General features: G+C 44.1%; 2 protein-coding genes across 2 annotated transcripts in view; both read right to left on the reverse strand.

Annotated features, from left to right (window-relative positions):
• The window catches only part of pik3cg (phosphatidylinositol-4,5-bisphosphate 3-kinase, catalytic subunit gamma), a 113,325-nt gene that overhangs the window by 91,321 nt on the left and 2,913 nt on the right, over positions 1–19,091 (reverse strand). The gene's annotated exons all lie outside the window — the stretch shown is intronic.
• gas2l3 (growth arrest-specific 2 like 3) lies at positions 22–13,212 on the reverse strand. The gene is made up of 9 exons (XM_010796415.1): positions 13,035–13,212; positions 10,952–11,007; positions 6,509–6,695; positions 5,099–5,217; positions 4,773–4,914; positions 3,811–3,874; positions 3,592–3,733; positions 2,616–2,720; positions 22–2,487 (listed from the first exon to the last, which is right to left on the reverse strand). The coding sequence occupies exons 2-9, from the start codon at positions 10,973–10,975 to the stop codon at positions 1,012–1,014; spliced, it is 2,259 nt and encodes a 752-aa protein (XP_010794717.1). The 5' UTR covers positions 10,976–11,007; positions 13,035–13,212; the 3' UTR covers positions 22–1,011.

Below are 19,091 nucleotides of genomic sequence, written 5' to 3' on the forward strand. Positions count from 1 at the left end.
TGAATAACAGAGTAAGCCAAGTTCATCTTTAAAACATTAGTCCATTTATTGTTCAAAAGGACAAAAAGGTAGCTGGGACAAGAGACACAATCAAAGACTCAACATTCAAAATCTGACAAACACGGCGGTTTCTGTAAAGTGCCAAACTGATAACACACACACACACACACACGCACGCACGCACACACATACATACACAAACACAAACACCACATAGAAAACTAGATTTGTAATACACACAAACATTAGAAACCATATTAAAAAAATGTAGGTTTAGCTCTTTAAGAGTTTTAGAGCATTTTTTTTCTGTTTAAAAGAAAAGGAGGCATTTGATCAGTAGTCCACTCTGGGGAAACCAAAGTCATGAGTGCTCGTACACTGTGCAATTTTTATCAGTAAAAACCATTAAACCCCTCCCCCCCGATCATCTAATACATTCTAACGCCGCTCAGAAACTAGAGACTTCTGTTGAAGGCACACAACAGGAAGATATCATTATTCAATAATACCAAACTTCACTGTCTGACTATCCGCCAGTGGAAAGGTTGTTCTCACTGCGGGGGGAAGCTCATCACACACATGATTTGTGCTCCAGTTGTGTCGCTGAATTCCAGGAAGTACACAACTTTGGTAAAAGCAGGATTCTTTGCCATCCTGCAAAAGTTCATAAACATTATAAGTGCCTTTTCCGTAACCATGGCTGTATCCTGGGCTGATGCGTTGGGATGATCAAGCTTTGAGGTTAGTGTTGATTATGCGTTTCCTACCCTTTGTTCTGTTAAAAGTCAGAAAACACAAATTATTTGTAACGAAAGTGAAAATGTAAACGTTGTGCAAGTTTTCATGTTAAGCAGGTTAGCTGACCTTTTAAAAAAAATAAAGACCATTAAAATCACCACAAAGACGTAGAGACACCTTTTGGATTAAAAACATACAAAATAAAACGCTATTAAATAACAAACAAAAATAAATCTGAAGACATAAAATTAATTGCTTATTGTCTCTCAGTCCTCACGTCCTCGGCCTCCTCCTGCTGATCATCTCAAAGTACGGCTCCTCCCCCTTCCCCTTGTGTGGGGGGGCCTTCCTGCAGACACCTGGCTCGGCCCTCACATTTTTTATGTTGGCGCTGCTTTTCTGGGGGGCAGTAGCGTCAGGTTTTACTGCTGACTTCCCGCTGGGTGGGGCCGCTTGCTTGCGTCCCACCCTCGGTGCTGTGGCTGCTGCTTTCTGATTGGCTTTACCTGCCGTAGGAGGAGGAGGGACCCGCCCGGGGACAGCAGCAGTGCTGCGTGGGGGGGCAGCAGCCACCTTTGTGGGGGCCGGCCGCTTGGCTTTGGCTGTGACGTCTTTGCTCTGCAGCAGGGAGGGGGTGGGCTTCGGCAGCACTGGAGATGCTGTCCTTGAGCAGAGGTTGGGTGCGCGGGAGCCGGGGGCCTTTGAGCTGAGGATAGGGGTCCGGGAATCAGTATTGGGAGTCTGTGAGCTTAGGGTGGGGGTCTGGGACCCATGATTGGGTGTCCGGGAGCCAGTATTGCTGGTTTGTGAGCTCAGGGTAGGGGTCTGGGAGCCATGATTGGGGGTCCGGGAGCCAGTATTGGTAGTCTGTGAGCTGAGTGGGGGGGTCCGGGATTGGGAAGATACTGTCGTTGGATTTCTTGCGGCGATCCGCACCCTCCTGGCGGCCTCTAATCGGAGGCGCGAGGCGGGGGATCCGGAGCGCCGCTGAGCAAGGCGAGAGCGCTGGCTGGAGCCCGATGGGGGCCGGGAATCTTTTGGGGTGGGGGCCCGCACTGATGCCGTGACGGAGCCAGGAGCACATGCAGCGATGGGGCTGGAGGGTTTGGGACATTTGGAAGACGGCTCGGGGCAGACGGGGCTTCTGGGCTGGGAGGGGGGGCTCCGTGGTGAAGGTCTGATCTTCAGCTTGGGGACGGGCCGTGGCTCTGCAGGGGCCGGGGATGGAGTCAGGGGTCTGCGATGGAACAGGGCCCCCTGACTGCCCGGGCTGAGGGACGGCGTGGAGGGCAGAGAGGAGGAAGCTTTGGGGGGGCCGCTCAGTGCTAACTTGGTGGGCTTCCTGGGGAAGGAAGAGGCCACCTGCAGGGTCTTCTTGGGCGCTGCAGCGGCACCTTTCCTGGGCAGAGTGGGGGTGCAGGCGGGGGAGGGGGTGTAGGAGCGACACGACGGAGTCACAGCGGGGCCCGGCTTACAGGCTGTGGTGGAGGAAGAGGAAGAGGAAGAAGAGGAGGAGGATGAGGAGATGAGGTTGTTGACAGCAGCGAGGGGGTCCATGTCAGGAGGGGGGGGTGGAGCTGCGTGGCTGTGGTGTCCTCCCAGGCCGGGGGGGCCTTTCTGATAGGCCAGGATCTTCTGCTCCAGGGTGGTGAACTGCAGCGTGCGCAGGGGGTCGTACTTCATCAGGAAGCCCTGCAGCGTGTCCCAGCCCCCCCCCACACGCACCATCACATGTTTCCCATGAAGCATCTGTGGAGGGAAATCGAGTAAGATACATGGTGGTTTGATGAACCAGACATAACGTGTGTGTGTGTGTGTGTGTGTGTGTGTGTGTGTGTGTGTGTGTGTGTGTGTGTGTGTGTGTGCTTAACACTGACCCGTATGAAGAGGGTTTTGTCTCCCAGCCTGTAGCGGCCCTCGGACAGATACTCGATGGACACTCTGTTGGAACAGTTGCAGGAAGGCTCGTCCATGCCGTGCTCCTAAAAGAGGATCATAAAACGGTAATATTAGAATAAATATTGAATCCAACAGTTACAGCTGAAGAAAAGCCTTTCATATAAGGAGTAGCTGTGAGGTCATGAGGTACAGGCGAGGTGAAGCAGACACACCGGAGTTAAGGATATAATTAAATAAATAACAGCACATCCTTCCAGCTTACAAACCGGTAATTTGATGTGTAAAGGAAACTTTACTTTGATCTAAACTGCATCACGCTTCAGTGACTGTGGTTATTTTTAGCCCAGCCGAACACAGGGTCCAAATAAATATTTTGAAATGTAACTTTTCCTACATTATACCCGTATCATGTAGAATTATAAGTGGCTTCCTGGGAGAACTTTACATTTTTGGGTGAAAACACCAGAAGATATCATGAAGAAATATTCGTACTTCTTCCTAGTGATTATCGTCGCAATATTTTAATTACAAGGAATGGGTTTAAGATCATCCAACCTCAAAAACTATAAATGGAAATATAAAAAAATCTGAAGTCAAGTTGGGAAAAACGGGTGAGGTTTACAACACCAAACATTACTAATGATCCTTCTGTTAGTCGTTGACAATTCATGTGCATATAAGAACTAAAGATGTATCTGTTAACCATCTACCATTATATAATAAACACATCATTGTATCCCTTTTTCCCCCCCCTCTTCGCAGCCTCTGCACAGTGGTAGAGACGGAGTGTGTGAGTCACAGCGTCACATGCTCCGTTGTGATGCGTCATTCCCCGCGGGGCGCTCCAATGGGGTCGCACATGGACCACCTGATATGATGCTAATGTAATCAGCTACACAGATTTATCGTTTGAGCACGTTTTCTGTTTTGGATCAGCTGTCGGTCGGGACTCACCCCCGGTTGGTAGAGACCACCATGCTGGCAGCAGACGCTGAAGGTCTTGACGGCCGGAGGCGGCTCCTCCGCCATCAGCAGAGTCTCCTCCAGCTCGATCTCCTTCTCCAGCTTCACCAGCACAGGAGGCTCCACGCCGTACCTGAGAAACACGGCACAGTTTAGGATCCCAAGTGATCGCCAATCTTTCACGGTTTGACGCTTTCTCCTCCTACTCACTTGGAGACGATGCGTCCGATCTGCAGCAGACACAGACACACCTGCCGGGGCTCCTTGTGAAGCACTGAGGCAGAAAACACAATGAACACTTAGATAAGGTGAAAAACTCAATTCACGTGTTACATCGGGAAACGTGACACCATCAAATATAGGTATTCCCCGAGGGGCTGCAGCGGTGATTCGTGCGGAAGAGAACAGAACGTTAAAGTCTCGCAAGGACATTCATTAAACACATTTACACGGAAGAGTAAGGGAATCACTGCAGAGGTATTCTTTCTTAATCGCATCAAGACGGTTTTTGGTAGAGCCACTACTAATGAAGTGATCCTCAGGACGGAGTACTCCGAGCGATTGCTCTGCACAATAGATCCTATTAAATCATTAAGAAGTACGGCTTAAACAACAGGGGTATTCTCAGGAGCTTACAACCAGTCTAATCGGTTTTACTATGTTAACTATGAGAGGTCCACATTCGCTTTGTGGGGTTTGATTATTATTTTCATGACAGTTGGTGGTTCTATAATCTCAATCGATATTTGAAATTCTTAACGTAATACACTCAAGAGGAAATAATCCTAGCATCGTGCACCGGTCAATTCTGAGTGGTTGCTTCAATTGGATGTATTAGTTCAGACTCTTGAGAAGAAAAAAAAATGTGTATAACTTTGTCTTTTTTGTGTCTGCAGATTTCACTTAATTTGACCAAAGATGTGCATTATGTAAAGCCATTGTTTGCTTAGTGAAGTCCGTACATTCAAAAAAGTAGTAACTGTGGGTTCTTGCACCACGCATTGATATGTACATAACCAGGAAAGAAAACAACAATGATAAGTGATCATAGCAAAGGTCATATTTACTCAGTCACAGGTTCACGTTTTCGGTGGCTGATGTTAGACTGAACTTAACATTTGGCCATGGCTTTTATAAGACTAGTGTTATGCCAGTTCTTGGTGGTTTCTTACCGAGGCCTTCGGACTCAAACAGGTATGTCTCCTCCACGCCGGCTTGGCGACACCACGCCAGGAAGTTAGCGGTGTTGTCGCGAGCAAAGAAGGAACCTGGAGAGGCGTCCCTCTTACATGCTATCTTCCTCTTAGGGAACACCTGTCAGGAGAAATAAAGAGGAGAGGGGGTTTACAACCACATGACAAAGGAAAATATTGACGAGTTGGCATGACGATCACCCTGAGGAACATTTATTTGCAAACGGCAGGAAGTTCAAGCGTGCTAGCTGGACTTCAGATGGTTCCCCCCCCCTACCCTCCACCATGGATGCTGGCTGACTCACCGTGCCAAGCGCCGAGGGGCAGCTCACCGCCATCTTGGCCTGCAGCGCGCCGATCAGCTGGCAGAGCTTCACGCCGTTATCCAGCTCCTCCATGAAGAACTCTGCTCTCACCTCCTCGCCTGCACAACCCAAGACAAAATAGAAGAATTACATTATTATTACGATTCATCAGATTTGTCTCGTTTTGTGGATCTAAACCACACTTTTAGTCCAAACTTATCACAGCCTAGAGTTAATACTTCCTTTCTCCATTAGCAGTTTCCCTGTATGATGTCTTTGGTTGTAGGGATTTACAAAAAGGCCGCACATTGTGTGATGGTATTTCATGTTTTAAATAGTTTTTTCTTATCAGCTGCTCTTTATTTTATCCATCCAGAATATTTTATATAGTTTTGTTTATATTTGATATAATATTATTCATTTTATTTTTAATTGTTGCTTTTCTTTTCCACTTTTTAAAGTATTTTAAGTGTTGTATTTTAATGTCTGAACACACTTTTACTTCTGTGATTAAAGAATTTCCCAAATTGGGATCAATAAAGTATCTATCTATCTATCTATCTATCTATCTATCTATCTATCTATCTATCTAAGGCTCTAATGACAGAGGGGGTTCTGAAAAGCCCCCTGAAAAAAATCTATAGATTTTGATATTGGGCTTTATGAATAAACTGTGGTTACATATATAAATACACATTTAAAGAAAAGCAGGAAATAAGATTTCTTCAAAAAGGGAATAGTACCAACAAATATTTTCACTCTAAAACTCACAAAAAGCTTAGTGACTCCCCTACTGACTCTCCCACGACCCCTTATTGTAAATCACCACCCCAATAAAATCCACAAAAGGCCCTGTGAGCTGAACTCACACTGGGAACCAAATCCAGAATAGCCAGAGAACTAAGTGACAATAGATCGCCTGACAAAAGTTTATTCCCCCGCTACAAGAGCCGCGCCTCGGGGCCCAAAACTTTATCCGCTGCACGCCACCTGTTCCTGCAGCATCCGGGCCCTCAAGCATCAGGACTCATCCGAGCAAACGGTCAAAAACTCAAAAATGTGGGATTCAGGTCAACGCGGTCACGGTACGGTAACTCATGTTTAGTGTTTAGCCCCTAGAAACATTCCTCACAAGAAAAACGGTCAACTTCTAAAAAGCAGTTTCACCAGCAGTCAACAATAGAGTCAGTTTCAGTTTCCTCTCTGCTGCATTGTATCGTAAGGGACAAAAGGTGCCTGAATAACAGTGGAAACCGGATTTGGTTCCACTCTGTGCAGCGTCCAAATCCAATTACATGGTGAGCCGTGTCGATTCTGCTTCAGAGTTTTCCACGCCTCGAGAGGTTTGGACACATGTAACTACACTACAGTCAAATATAAACATCAGAATCTGTTCGAGGCAGATCTTACCCAGCATGCCGCTGAGCCAGATGGCCAGATCCTCCTGCATGGGCACCAGGGTGGCCTCGTGCCGCACCGCCAGCCACTGGTCGTACTGGAAGACGTTGGTGAGGCCGGGGCCGTGTCGCTGTGCCAACGGGCTGCGAGGGCTCATGGGGCTCAGCAGCGGGGCATCGAACTTCTCACCGAACCATACCTGCAGATGAGAGGAGGGACGATTAGCGACAAAATGATTGGTCATTGGTTAAATGCTTATGTGTTCACAAAATATGATGAATTCTCCCAACAAAACCAAGCTGTTTTAGCTGGCTTGACTACTTTTTTTCAAATTGAATTGTCTAATTCCCTGGCCTTTTCGACGGAAACGTGTTATTTTTATCCCATGATACTCCTAAAGCTTGCGTGAATATGTCTAAAACTTCTTATTATGGGTTGCTTTTTGACCCTGAATATATAAACTATACTATACTTATAGTATCAGAAAGGTTTGGTGTCTAGGTTGTGTTGTCCCTTGTTGTGAAATGGGCTATTAGTTAGCATTTCTCCCGGCACTTCATGATTTCATAAGCAGAATAACAAAGCTTCTTTTCCTAAAAAACAACTTACAACACCCATTTAAAAGTATGTTGTTTGTTTTTAACTTTAATTGTTTGCAGGCAGAAGGGAGGGACAATCTTAAACCAGCAACAGATGTTTGTGGTCTTTGATTCACGACTCGTCCAGACATTACATAACTCTCTTTTCCCCATGTCCACTTTGACATCTGTTTGAGATACAGCCTTTAAATCTTCCTTTCCATCACATGTAGCAATAATGAGAAATTGCATCCCCTGCTGTGAATGGGTTATTGTGCTTTAGACAAGGAACAGTCTTGTGGGGGCCTTGAACTCATGGTGTTAGTGGGCCTACAAACAGGAAACCTTGTGGCCATTAGAACAGAGAGCCAGTCATAGTAATGTACTGCTGAGGCTCAGAGGCTACAGTGTGGGTGGGTGTGTTCCTTTGTATTTGTGTATAGCAGCTTTAATGAACCAGACACTGGATGTTTGTTGGATAATGTCAAACATCTCTTTACTTGCTGGGACTATGTAAAGATAACTGGGTATAAGGCTGTGAGTGACAGTGAGTCTTAAAGGGGCCCCAATATACTTTTTGGGGGTTTCCCTTTCCTGTAGTGTGTTTTTGTGCATGTGAATGGTCTGCAAAGGCTAACATCCCAAAGTTCCCTCCAGAGGGAGTTTCTCTCCCACACACCCCTGCCTGAAACGCCTCCATAGAACTTCTTTCTTTACTTCCGTAACATAGTGACATAATATCACTACCTAACACCTGCTGCGCTACTATTGGCTAACGCTAAAACACATTGTACGTGATAGACTAAGGGGCGGCACATTACTAAGTGGTTGACCAATCGCAACAGGGGCGGTCGGCAAACCAATCAGAGCAGACTGGACTCTGGTTTCAGACAGAGGGTGAAAAGTGGTGCTGCAGGACAGGCAGTATTATAAAAATAAAGAGTTTTTTGAACATTAAAGCATGGAGACATGTTAGAGTAGCGGCACTAAATAGAAATATGAAGCTGAAAAGGAGCATCATATGTCCTCTTGAATTCATTTGACTGTTTAAAATGTGGCCAATACACTTAAAATGTGCTTAATGAGGGGATTTCTATTAATAAATATTTAAAAAGAATTGAGCCTTTCAAATTAATGAAATGCAAACGGTGAAAACAAAGGACTACTGCAGTGATTTAGTAACACAGTGCTGCAGTGATGAAATAATGATGTTGTCAAACACTTGAGTTAGCATCGCCCTCGTTACCCCCACAATAGCCATTGGGATTTGTATTATTGCAGAAAAACACATTTCTCAAGACACGGAAAGCTTCAAAATAAAGCTGTGGGGTATTTACTGACGTAATTTATGTTGCAGAACAAAAAGATCTCTTGTGCTGTATTTACCCGAAACCTTTTTTCAGCCATCTTACTGACAACAGACAGAGCAGCTCTTTCATGCAGGCTCAGAAAATGTGGGAATTCTCAACGAGAAAACTAAAAGATCAAAGTCAAGGCAGCAGAGATCAAGACTGTAGTTCCCTATTAGTACGTGGATCAAGCTCTTAAACACTGGATCCTATAATTCCCATAATGCAACAAAAAAAAACACGTTTATCAGATCTGACCAAACCTTAGTTAATAACGCATGTCTTCCCATTAAAAAATGTGAATATAATCGGACGACTTCATCAGATTTATTCTATTAAACTTTGTAAAAAATACATGATATAACTGTTTTCAAAGGTTGCTCCTTTAACATTGACTTCAGGCAACTTAGATTCATTTAGCTAATTTAATAAATGAATGTGTAATCTGATTGTATGCTGAAATATTGTCTCAATGCAAACAAATGCTTCAATGCTCTGGGAAAGGTTAAATTCCTCCACACTCGTCCCCATCAGGGAGACATTTAGACCCAGAGGTGGGAGCAAAGATGTGAGGGGGGAATATATGCACATACATAAAGCTAAAACACCTGATGTTGAAATGTGAAACGGTTACCTCACTTCAAAAAGAGATGAGCCGACACACACCCACACACACACACGTTACATAACCTGGTTCCGAAGGGCAACAACCCCCTGCAGGTTTGCAACAACATACGTGCCTTTCTCCTCATCGAGCTAATTAGAAAATAAGGCAGCGTAGTGTTTAAGTTTTAAATGAGATAATCCAGCCTCTCTCTGCCAGCTGAGTGCATATACACGCTCACCGAGAGCATTCGGACAATTAAACTAAAATCACACGTCTGTCCTCATTAAGCGCTGGAATGTGTGTTGTAATCCTGGCCTGTATGTTACTATTTACGCTTTAAGAGTTGATCTGATGCTCTTAACCTGAGCCACTTATACTAAGGACCACTAAAACTCCCCGAAACAATAAAGCGGAAGAAAGGTCAAAAAGAAAACGGGACGTAGCAACTTAAAAAAAAACATGTCAAACCAGTGCTAGAATCACAAGCCTCATCATGTAAACTCTGTTGACCTTTGTGAAGCCATCAGTATAGACTTGTGATGTTAGTAAAACATTCAAGCCTATCAGACAATATATTTTAAAATGTGTTGCATTAATAGTTGTGCACAAATGCTACTTATAGCTCCACGAGTGCGTAGATGTTCAGCATGGGTGAGCAGCGCATGTGAGTGTGAGCAGTTATTCAATGTGACTGTGCTCTACATGAGCAGTGAAGCTCTGAGAGACTCTGCAGCATCACCAGCGCCTCATACAGTAGGATCAATACTCACAGGGAGATATATCATACACACTGTACCAATATCAGACACGTTGTATCAATATCATACACGCTATAGCAATATCATTCAAGCTGCACCAATAGATACAATGTACCAATATCATTCAAATTGTACCAATATCATATACTTTTTACCATTTTCTTTTATACAAACACACCATGCCAATTACAAAATGTACTACTGTTGCTTTAATTAACCAGGACGTGTCTTTAAAGGGTCATCATGTTTGCAATACGGCTGCATTTTCCATTAAATTCTCAATTATTGATTATTGATTTAGTCTTTAAAATATCAGTAATTGTAAGAAATGTCGATAAGTGCCTAAGATGGCGTATTCAATTCTCAAGGATATTTATTTTACTGTCATAAATGAACAAAAGTATTATATTTATTTTCTATTATTATTCTCAAACCCAATTATTTGATTAGCAAAGTAGTTGGTGATTAATGTAATAGCTAGCAGCTTAGCAGTTCATATTTGCAGGTCTAAACTACTCTTCTCTGCGTTTTACACAAAATAAATGATATTTGAACAATATAATAGGCAGACAGGAGAATGGACCACATTATAAACTAATGGCGATGTCTTGTGGGACAGACAAACATTGTGTCTCGCCACATGTTCTATGCACAGCACTGGGATACATATTTCACATATCCACAGTCCAAGACGGGTGGAGAGGGCGAGGACTTTCCTAACCAGATGAGAGAGAACAGCCCTTCATTGACATGGGACAATATGTAACACGACACGTTTGTTGTTCTGGGTTTTGGGACGGATGACATCTCGTTGCTGGGAGGGAAAGGGGAAAACGTGGTTCATTCCACCCATTCCCCATAAAAGCTGTTCGGAGAAACTCCTCAGGGTCGAGCAGTGGAACGTCAGACATGCACAACAACAAGACGGCATGCCGAAAGACAGGCGGGCTCACCACAGCTGCTGAGTGGGACACAGATGTCTGCACTTTTTTAATCCGAATACCTCCAGTCTGAGGGCTTTTTACACTACATGGCCCAAAGATTGGTGAGCCATGTGAATGTTCCAAACTGTAACACTACCTATGATAAATTGAAGGACTACTCTCTGCTCTGGCCAATAAATCAAAGTACACCTGGTCCAATGTAGATGCTGATGAGCTTACCTGGATGCCCGTCTGAACAGCCATGACTGCGATCCCAGAGGATTCACTTCTTCATTCTGTGAAGAGAGAAGACAAAGAGAAAGAAATGAAATCCAGATGTTCCTCGTCACATTACAGTTCAGAGCGTGAATAAGGATAGTCAGGTGATCGAGCTGGTACACATATTTTGAGACAGTAAAAAACATTTAAAGGTCACCTATTATGCAAAATCCACTTTTTCATGTCTTTTATACATCAACATGTGTCCCCTCTGTTAAAGAGATTCTGAAAGTTTCAGGAAAAAAGATTCTCTCTCTTTTTGTCCTGATCCATTTATATAAAAACCTATCTGAAAATGAGCTGATCCGATTTTGGCCACTTTATGATGTCATAACGATTTTTCGGCTTGTGTAACCATTAGCCAATCACCAACAAGGTAACACCACCCACCCCCCCCTTATCACCTGAATCTCCTCCTAGAGCACCATTGTGTTTATTTTAACCAAATACCTCTCAGAGGGGCATGGGGAGTGGCTCCTTATTTTAATCTAAAGCAGTGGTTACCAACCGGTCGATCGATCGCGAGTGTGGTAGATCGCGGNCCCCCTTATCACCTGAATCTCCTCCTAGAGCACCATTGTGTTTATTTTAACCAAATACCTCTCACAGGGGTGTGGGGAGTGGCTCCTTATTTTCGTCTAAAGTAACAGACAGAGAATCAGCACTTTTGAAACAGGGCTGAAACAGAGGGGATTATGGGATGCTACAATGATCTGTTTGGTATTTCGAGCCAAACACGACTTCAGAGACATGTTTTGTAAATATCTGAGACCTATCATTTATTGATGAAAAACAGTATAATAGGGGACCTTTAAGCTAAACTAAGCTAAGAATCCCAAGTTCTAAAAACCATACATGTCTAAGTAAGGACAACCAATTAGCACATTTCTTAAAATGTCAAACTAGAAAAGAAAACCACATCATCAATTCATGGAGTGCAGTAAAGAACATTGTCCTAATCCATAATAATATAAATGTTATTTCCCATGTTGGTTCACTACCATACTTTTTGTATTGACTCATACAACATGTTCAGTTAACATTTTTAATTAGTTATCAGTGGTTGTTCCACTTAATTAAATGAAGGTGAAGTTTAGCAGCTAAGATTCTTTACGTCTTTTGATATATTTAGCATTTAGCACTACACAGACATCTTCTGGTTCCTCGTTAAGAAGTAGCTATGAGAAGCCCTGTGAATGACCTGCATCCCCCAACCAATGACTTAAGCTTCACTCAGGACATGCACAGATTATAACTCAAATATTTTACAGTTATGCCTCTACCCAACTAAAGTACGCATGCACCTTTGATGCTTCTTTGGCAAAAAGTCCACCAATTTCTTATGAATGTGTCATAAATTCACAAGAAATTATAAAGACATTTAGCCAAGTGTCCTGGTGAATCATTTGGGAAAGTTGAGAAGTAATGAAATGGGACAGTTTAACAGGAAATAAGCTGCTAACGGACCACTGGTTATAAACCGGCCAGGATGTTGTTGTTTTTTCTGGACACACAGTGAGTTTTAGTAGATCAGACTTTCTCACGAGGAAGTGATGAGGTTACTCCGAGTCCTCCTCTCTGCCCTTTCCCATACAGGATGTGAAGGATTACCCCGGCGCTCAAGCGTCCCCGAGGGTGTTTGTTTGACAAAGGGAGGCAGTGGGTGGGGGGAGAAAGCAATCACAAGCAAGTAGATCCTAATAACACTGATAATTTGGTCAACACAGCTGAGGCCATAGTCTCATACCAGCACCCTCCCCCCAATGCCCTGCACCGCACAAATATCAACTCAAATAAACCTGACACTGCACTATAGAAGCTTTGTGAAACTTCCAGAAGCATGGAGATTTCCACTGATGTCATCATACATATAGAGATGAGATGATGCCTTTAAAGCCACTTAAAGCTCCAGTAGTTCATTAGAGGCCTGACTGAGAATGCTGTGTGCCGTCATCCGACACCCAAAACTGCAGCACAGGACAGAGAAGATGCAAGTCAGCGGTCAAGGACGAGATGGGAAGGATGACAACACAAGACAACTTACCTCAGAGTTGAAAGCGTGTGGTACCGTGCGAGGAAACTGTGCCGAACAACTGCGATCAGCCTCAAAAGCACATCCTCGTCAATGCTGAGTCAAAGCCCTGCGCTACGCTGCGTACTGTCCTGCCAGAGAGAGGCTCCACGAGTGAGCAGGGGAGGGAAGGCGGCGAGGGACTGACAGGGAGGGAGGATGGATGGGAGGAGGAGGAGGTGCAAGGAGAGCCTGACTAATGAAGTGGCTTCGCTTCACTAAGCCCTAGCCGGCCCCCCTGCTTCCCCTAACAATCCTGTCACGGCGGGACCCTCTCACAAAGCCTCCATTGTTTTGTTAGCTTGCCATCCTCTCCAACACACACGAGAAAAGGGGGGGAAGTTACCTCTACTTCCTTTTCATCTTCCACCTCAGTAGTAAGTTTGGTGTTGGAAGCAAAATGAGATTCCCTTTCTGTTTTTTGTTTTTTTAGGGTTGTTCATATCAAGAAAGATTAAAAGCCTGAGCCATTAATCCAATTTTAATTATACCTTCCAATGTTTTATGAAAAGCTCCATGATCCCTGTGCCATTGTCAGTTGGGGCAAACTGTCACCCACCCACCCATCTGGAAACACGTCTTGAACCCCGTCTCTTTGCCACGCTCTGTGGGTATGACTTTTTTAGCAATGTCATCACCATCACAAGTGTCATCCTGATTGTGTTTGTTGCAAAATCCAGCAAATCCATGAGATGACGCCATGTGGAAAGAGTTAACAAGTTGGCTTCGAGAGAGGAAACTCTCAGGAAGCAAAGAAGAACAAAACACATGACGTCACGCTATCGACAGATGTTGGTTTTCCGCATCTGCTCTAATGCTGTGCAGTAAGACCGATAACATTCTGTGAACATCCTGATGCACCATGAGAGACATGAAAAAAAGTGAATCCCTAAAAAAGCCTTAATTCTTCACTTCAAATATCTTTGATGTTTGTTCAAAGATAGTTCAACATGTTCCAAGTTATTCATCTTGCTCTGAAAAATCCAATCATACCTTTTTTAGGATACATTGCATATGAAACTCATTTGAATACCTACTGACTTGTGAAGGAAAATGAATGGAAATGTCATCGTGATAGATTAAAGCAATTTCCTCAAGGCAACAAAAAAGGAATAATTACAAACGGTGATGGAATGATGACATTAAGGATTTCGGAAAAAGGGTAGCGGTCTGGGATTGCTCTGATTCTCAGCATTTAGGCGTACAAAAAGCCTTACACCCAACAATGTAAAGGACAAAGGGCAAATCTTTGGCTGTGGACTCCAGTTGTGTGCATCTGGGGCCCAGCAGATTCCCTCTAGGGACCAAAGGCCCCCACACACAGTCAAATGTCAAGCACAGAGGAGGACGAGAGAACCGAGCCAAAAAGGGGAGGCAGGGACAAAACATGTTTTATAATGGTGGTGAACTTAGGCGTGGCATGCTGAAAGGGCAGGGCTTGACACAGTGACACAGAGCACTACCACGCACATTCCCCAACGGTCGCCTGGGTAAAAAACACTCGACAATGCTGCCACTCTTCTGCCATCCATCTGAAATGTGCCGTTTTCTCCGTCACCTCGCTGCTTGACAGTTTTTGCGAATAACTTAAGTCTTTGGGTTCGACTACGCAGCTGAGTTTCATTGGGGATCAACTTACCTCGTGAAGCTCATGGTGAAGCTGTACTTAGTATCAACAATGGTATTTTGGGGCGTTTCGATGAATAGAACATATAGTGGGAAGTTTCAACTTTCCAATAACCCAAATTCTCCATTCACCACACATAAGCTTTTGTTCAGGTGCACATTTGAGCCATTGCTATGTTTGTGTTTGTAAAGCCTCATTGTGGTTAACTGAGGCACAGGAATCTATGACCCTAAAGACCCAGGTCAGGTTTGGGTTGACAAACTGGTAATTCTCGTTTTGAGTGAAATAAAAGCTTTGTTGCGGGTTTCCGCCACTTAGGAAGCCATCTCCAGACTGCATGGATTTACCCACTTTTTAAGCATTAACCTCAGATGGCACCTACAGATGTTACATTTATAAAAGCATTGCTGCATAATAGAAACTGCAGATTTCACATTATTCAGTGTAATAATCAAATTTGATACTAATTCAAAGTTGATGGTGAAAATTACAAAATGTCTGTCCAAATAAATCTTTAACCGAACATTTCAGGGATGTCTTTATATAAACACACACCATCACAACTAGTTGAGCTAACTTTCCTTATTAAAAAGGCCTGTTTTTCTCCTTATAGTGCTCAACACAACATCCACTTCCTGCTTGAAAAGGTGCTGAATAAATAAAAGGAATTGCCTTTGTCTGGGTACAAATGAGCGGAATAATGGACTTGGAGCCTATTAAAGGAAAGGGATCTAGTACGAGTGTCCCTGTAGCCCCAACTAAACTTAGATGCTGTGTGTGTGTATGTGTATGTGTATGTGTATGTGTATGTGTGTGTGTGTGTGTGTGTGTGTTTTTTGTTGCGGATGGGGATGCTACATCTGTCCGCATGTTACCCACGCAGGTCAATTCTCTCTCTCGCTCTCTGGTCGTAGCTAGTAATCATTTAAGAGGATCAGCGCTATTCCAGACAGATGAGTGCATCCACCTCCACGACGCTCCGTCATCACAACACACAGCACGTGGCGCACGCATGCCGCCTGCCCTGCGGCACTCCGGGCAACCATGCATAAGAGCACAAAATAAATGAGAACACATTATATAATGAATTAAAGGTAGATGATTCATGCTGTGACGTCTTTTTGATTTCCAATTGTGTCAGTTGAATAAAGACAGAGAGAACAGGGGTCAAAAAACAAAACAAAAGTGGGCCATGTGCAGTTTTAGGAACCTCAAGGAGTCTGCATGATTTGTTTTTTAAGTCCTCAGAGAAAGTAATGATTTATTGACTATTCACTGTAGGGATGCTCCGATCAGGGTTTTTGGGGCCGACCGCCGATCACCGTAATCAGAGTCGGCCGATACCGATCGCCAATACCGATCATAGGGCGGGTGGGGTCTATGGGGATCTTCCATTTAAAGTGTTGTATTGTGAATTCTGTAGCAGAGTTTCCGTTAGCCGGTAATTACCGGACTATGACCGGTAATATGCTGATGTTTAAAACTCAGTTAATGGGGCTCAGTTTTATATTGCTTCAGTTTATAATCGTAACGGATCGAAAAGTTCAGATTCATTTTTCAATAAATGCACAAACAACATAATTATTACATTCAAATTAAGTACATTATTCACGTTTACATTAACTTTGGATAATAACATGGGAGAAACAGAGCCTCTCTTTTCCTCTCTCCCCCTCTCCTGACAGCCCGTCAGTATCTCATGCAGCTCGCTGATCCAGTAATGAGTGACCCGACAGTGAAGAATAAACGTATAACTAGTTTAGCTTGTTCCAGAGGTAGACAAAATAGCTAAGTGTGATGTTCTAACTTGAAGTGTGTGTTTTGCTCCGCTCACCGGTCCGTCACAGCGGGCGGAGCTGCATTTCTGCTTCACACACGTTGCATACCACTATTTTATTGTCTTTTTCGGACATTGCCAGATAGGTGAAGCCATTTTGGCGAGCTTCTTTTGCCGCGCACAGAGAAAAGTCTCATGTATTTTACGTCTCCTGATCGGCCTTTATAGAGAGCACCGATCACACTATTAAGAGTGAATATCGGCCGATAACGATCTGCTTCCGATCGATCGGAGCATCCCTAATTCTCTGGAAGTTAACACAATTAAGGCATGTGTTCTAGTAGCTTTGAACCACTGGTAAGGCACTGGTTTGAGTATCTTACAAGTGGCTCAAAGCCAGGAGGTTTAAAAAACTCCCTATGTCTCATAACAACTTTTTTGCACCAAAAAGGGTTGCACCAAAAGGGTTGAAAAAGGATAGTATGACTGGAGAATCATTTTTCCGGGGAATGAATGCAGATTGTAACCGTTCTCACTGAAGACCAATCGAGATGTGAGTGTTCTTTGTCCTGTGGGAAATGTATCTAAGAGGTTTTTTAACTGAAAAGGAAGCCCTATTTCTAGCTATTTAATGTGATAAGTTGAGCAGACAGAAACGCATGAGTAACAGCCCGTCCACACACAGGCGTGAAAAAAATCTTGAAAAATCTTGATGCTGGGCGTGTCTGAAGCTTGGCGATTTTTTGCGAGCAACGCGACCAACAACCAATCACATGAATCTCCCGCCCCCGACACATACAAAGCAATAGCAATGTTAAAACGAAGTAAACTGGATATAAAATCTCCAAACAGGCGAAAAACCTACCAGTTTCACCCACTGTCTCTGCCACCTCCCTCCATGCCTGGTTCCTCCGGTTTGTATCCCGGTAAATAGTTCTGGTCGTAAAGAACCGGGTGATTTGCTACCGTAATATCTCGTTTGGAATATGAGGAAATGAACTGATCTGGCTCTCCCAGCTTGCACGCGGTTTGATTGGCTAGCGCTTGTACTGGCGGGATTTGCATAAACGGGATTTGATTGGCTGATGCCAGCTTCGAAAGCATTGGGAGCATCAAAATTTGAACATTGCTCAACCTTTGATGCTCACGATGCTTGCAAAGCCATGCTCCGCTACCCACAATGCAGTTCGGCGAAGATAAAAAATCTTCTACATCACCCCATTCAAGTGAATGGGCGAAGCTTTGAAAGATTTTTTTCATGCCTGTGTGTGGACGGGCCGTAATAGCTGAGTGTGTGTACCCAGTGCCCGCAGTGCTAAGAGGCTGCGGGCCAGTGAACCTCCTGCAATCCAAAAGGGTTCTGCTAAGCCAAACTTCCCCCAGGAGAATACCAACTCCTCCTCTATTAAACTCCTTCCTGCTGAGCCCTTTGTGTCTGGACTTAATTACCCTGTCACCGGAGCATTTCATTAAAGCCTGGCCTCCCCTTTTCATTACAGATGGGGTCCGGCTACAGTGTGCTGAGAGGGAAATGCATTCAGTCGAGGAGAAAGAAAGAGTAAATATAGCTGTTGAACTGAGCATGACATTCAATGAAACTATACTTTTTAAAGTCAATCAGTCGCCCTTGGGCCTGTACAAGCTTGCTATTCATGGTTTTCTAAAGACTGTCTCTCTTTCAAGTAGGATTAACACATTTCTAGGCCTTCTTCCTCTCTCTTAGAGGTGAGACAGGGAGTAAAGTCCATCTTAAAGGCTTGAAAAAGTGGGAGCCACCTGCCAATCCCATTTTGATTTGTTGACGCTAATCCACAGCTCACTACACGCCACCGGGTCATTCTGTGGATTTGAAGCCACCCACTGCTGGCTCAGGATCAGGCATCCCTCCCTGCCTGCAATAACCTTAAGCAGTAGAGGAGCCATGCAAGCTGATTCCAGGCCAGTGAAAACAAAGAGACCATCAGTTTGCAGCACACAGACTCCTTCATGTTGGACGCCACACAAGAATATCCTTGAGTAAGACATAAGATACAATCAGACATGTTGTATTCACCCAAAGCATGTTGTTGAGTTGAGCTTTAACATCAGCTGACCAAACAATCGCTCTCAAATGGTTATGTCTTCAGGTTTCTTTAAAGAAATTCTGGAGCAGTTCAGTTGTGGTGATAACACTAGTTGAACCAATCAAATAAAGCATAACATCTATGCATAATTGTATCCGTAAAAAAAAAAAAAAAAGGTTCTTGTTAGAGTAGTACTAGCCCATTTGCGTGTTTCTATCACTGAATTCTATGCCCAGTCCATCCTGTAGCCTTAAGGTCCTTTCACACAAATCTGACACCAAAGAACACGTCCCGACGGACCCGACTGTTGTGTCGCCTCACGTCTTCGGCATTCGGTTTTCGGCCAACCGTTTCCTATTTTCGGTATCGGTTTCGGCCAAGAATTACCCATTCGGTGCACCCCTACACTGAATTCTATGCCCAGTCCATCCTGTAGCCTTAAGGTCCTTTCACACAAATCTGACACCAAAGAACACGTCCCGACGGACCCGACTGTTGTGTCGCCTCACGTCTCCTGCGTCTTGGCCAACAGTCGCACTGGAACACACCGCAAAGACGTCAGC

The sequence above is a fragment of the Notothenia coriiceps genome, unplaced genomic scaffold (assembly GCF_000735185.1).
Source record: "Notothenia coriiceps isolate Sejong01 unplaced genomic scaffold, NC01 NC01_scaffold00037250, whole genome shotgun sequence".
NCBI classification, from domain to species: domain Eukaryota; kingdom Metazoa; phylum Chordata; class Actinopteri; order Perciformes; family Nototheniidae; genus Notothenia; species Notothenia coriiceps.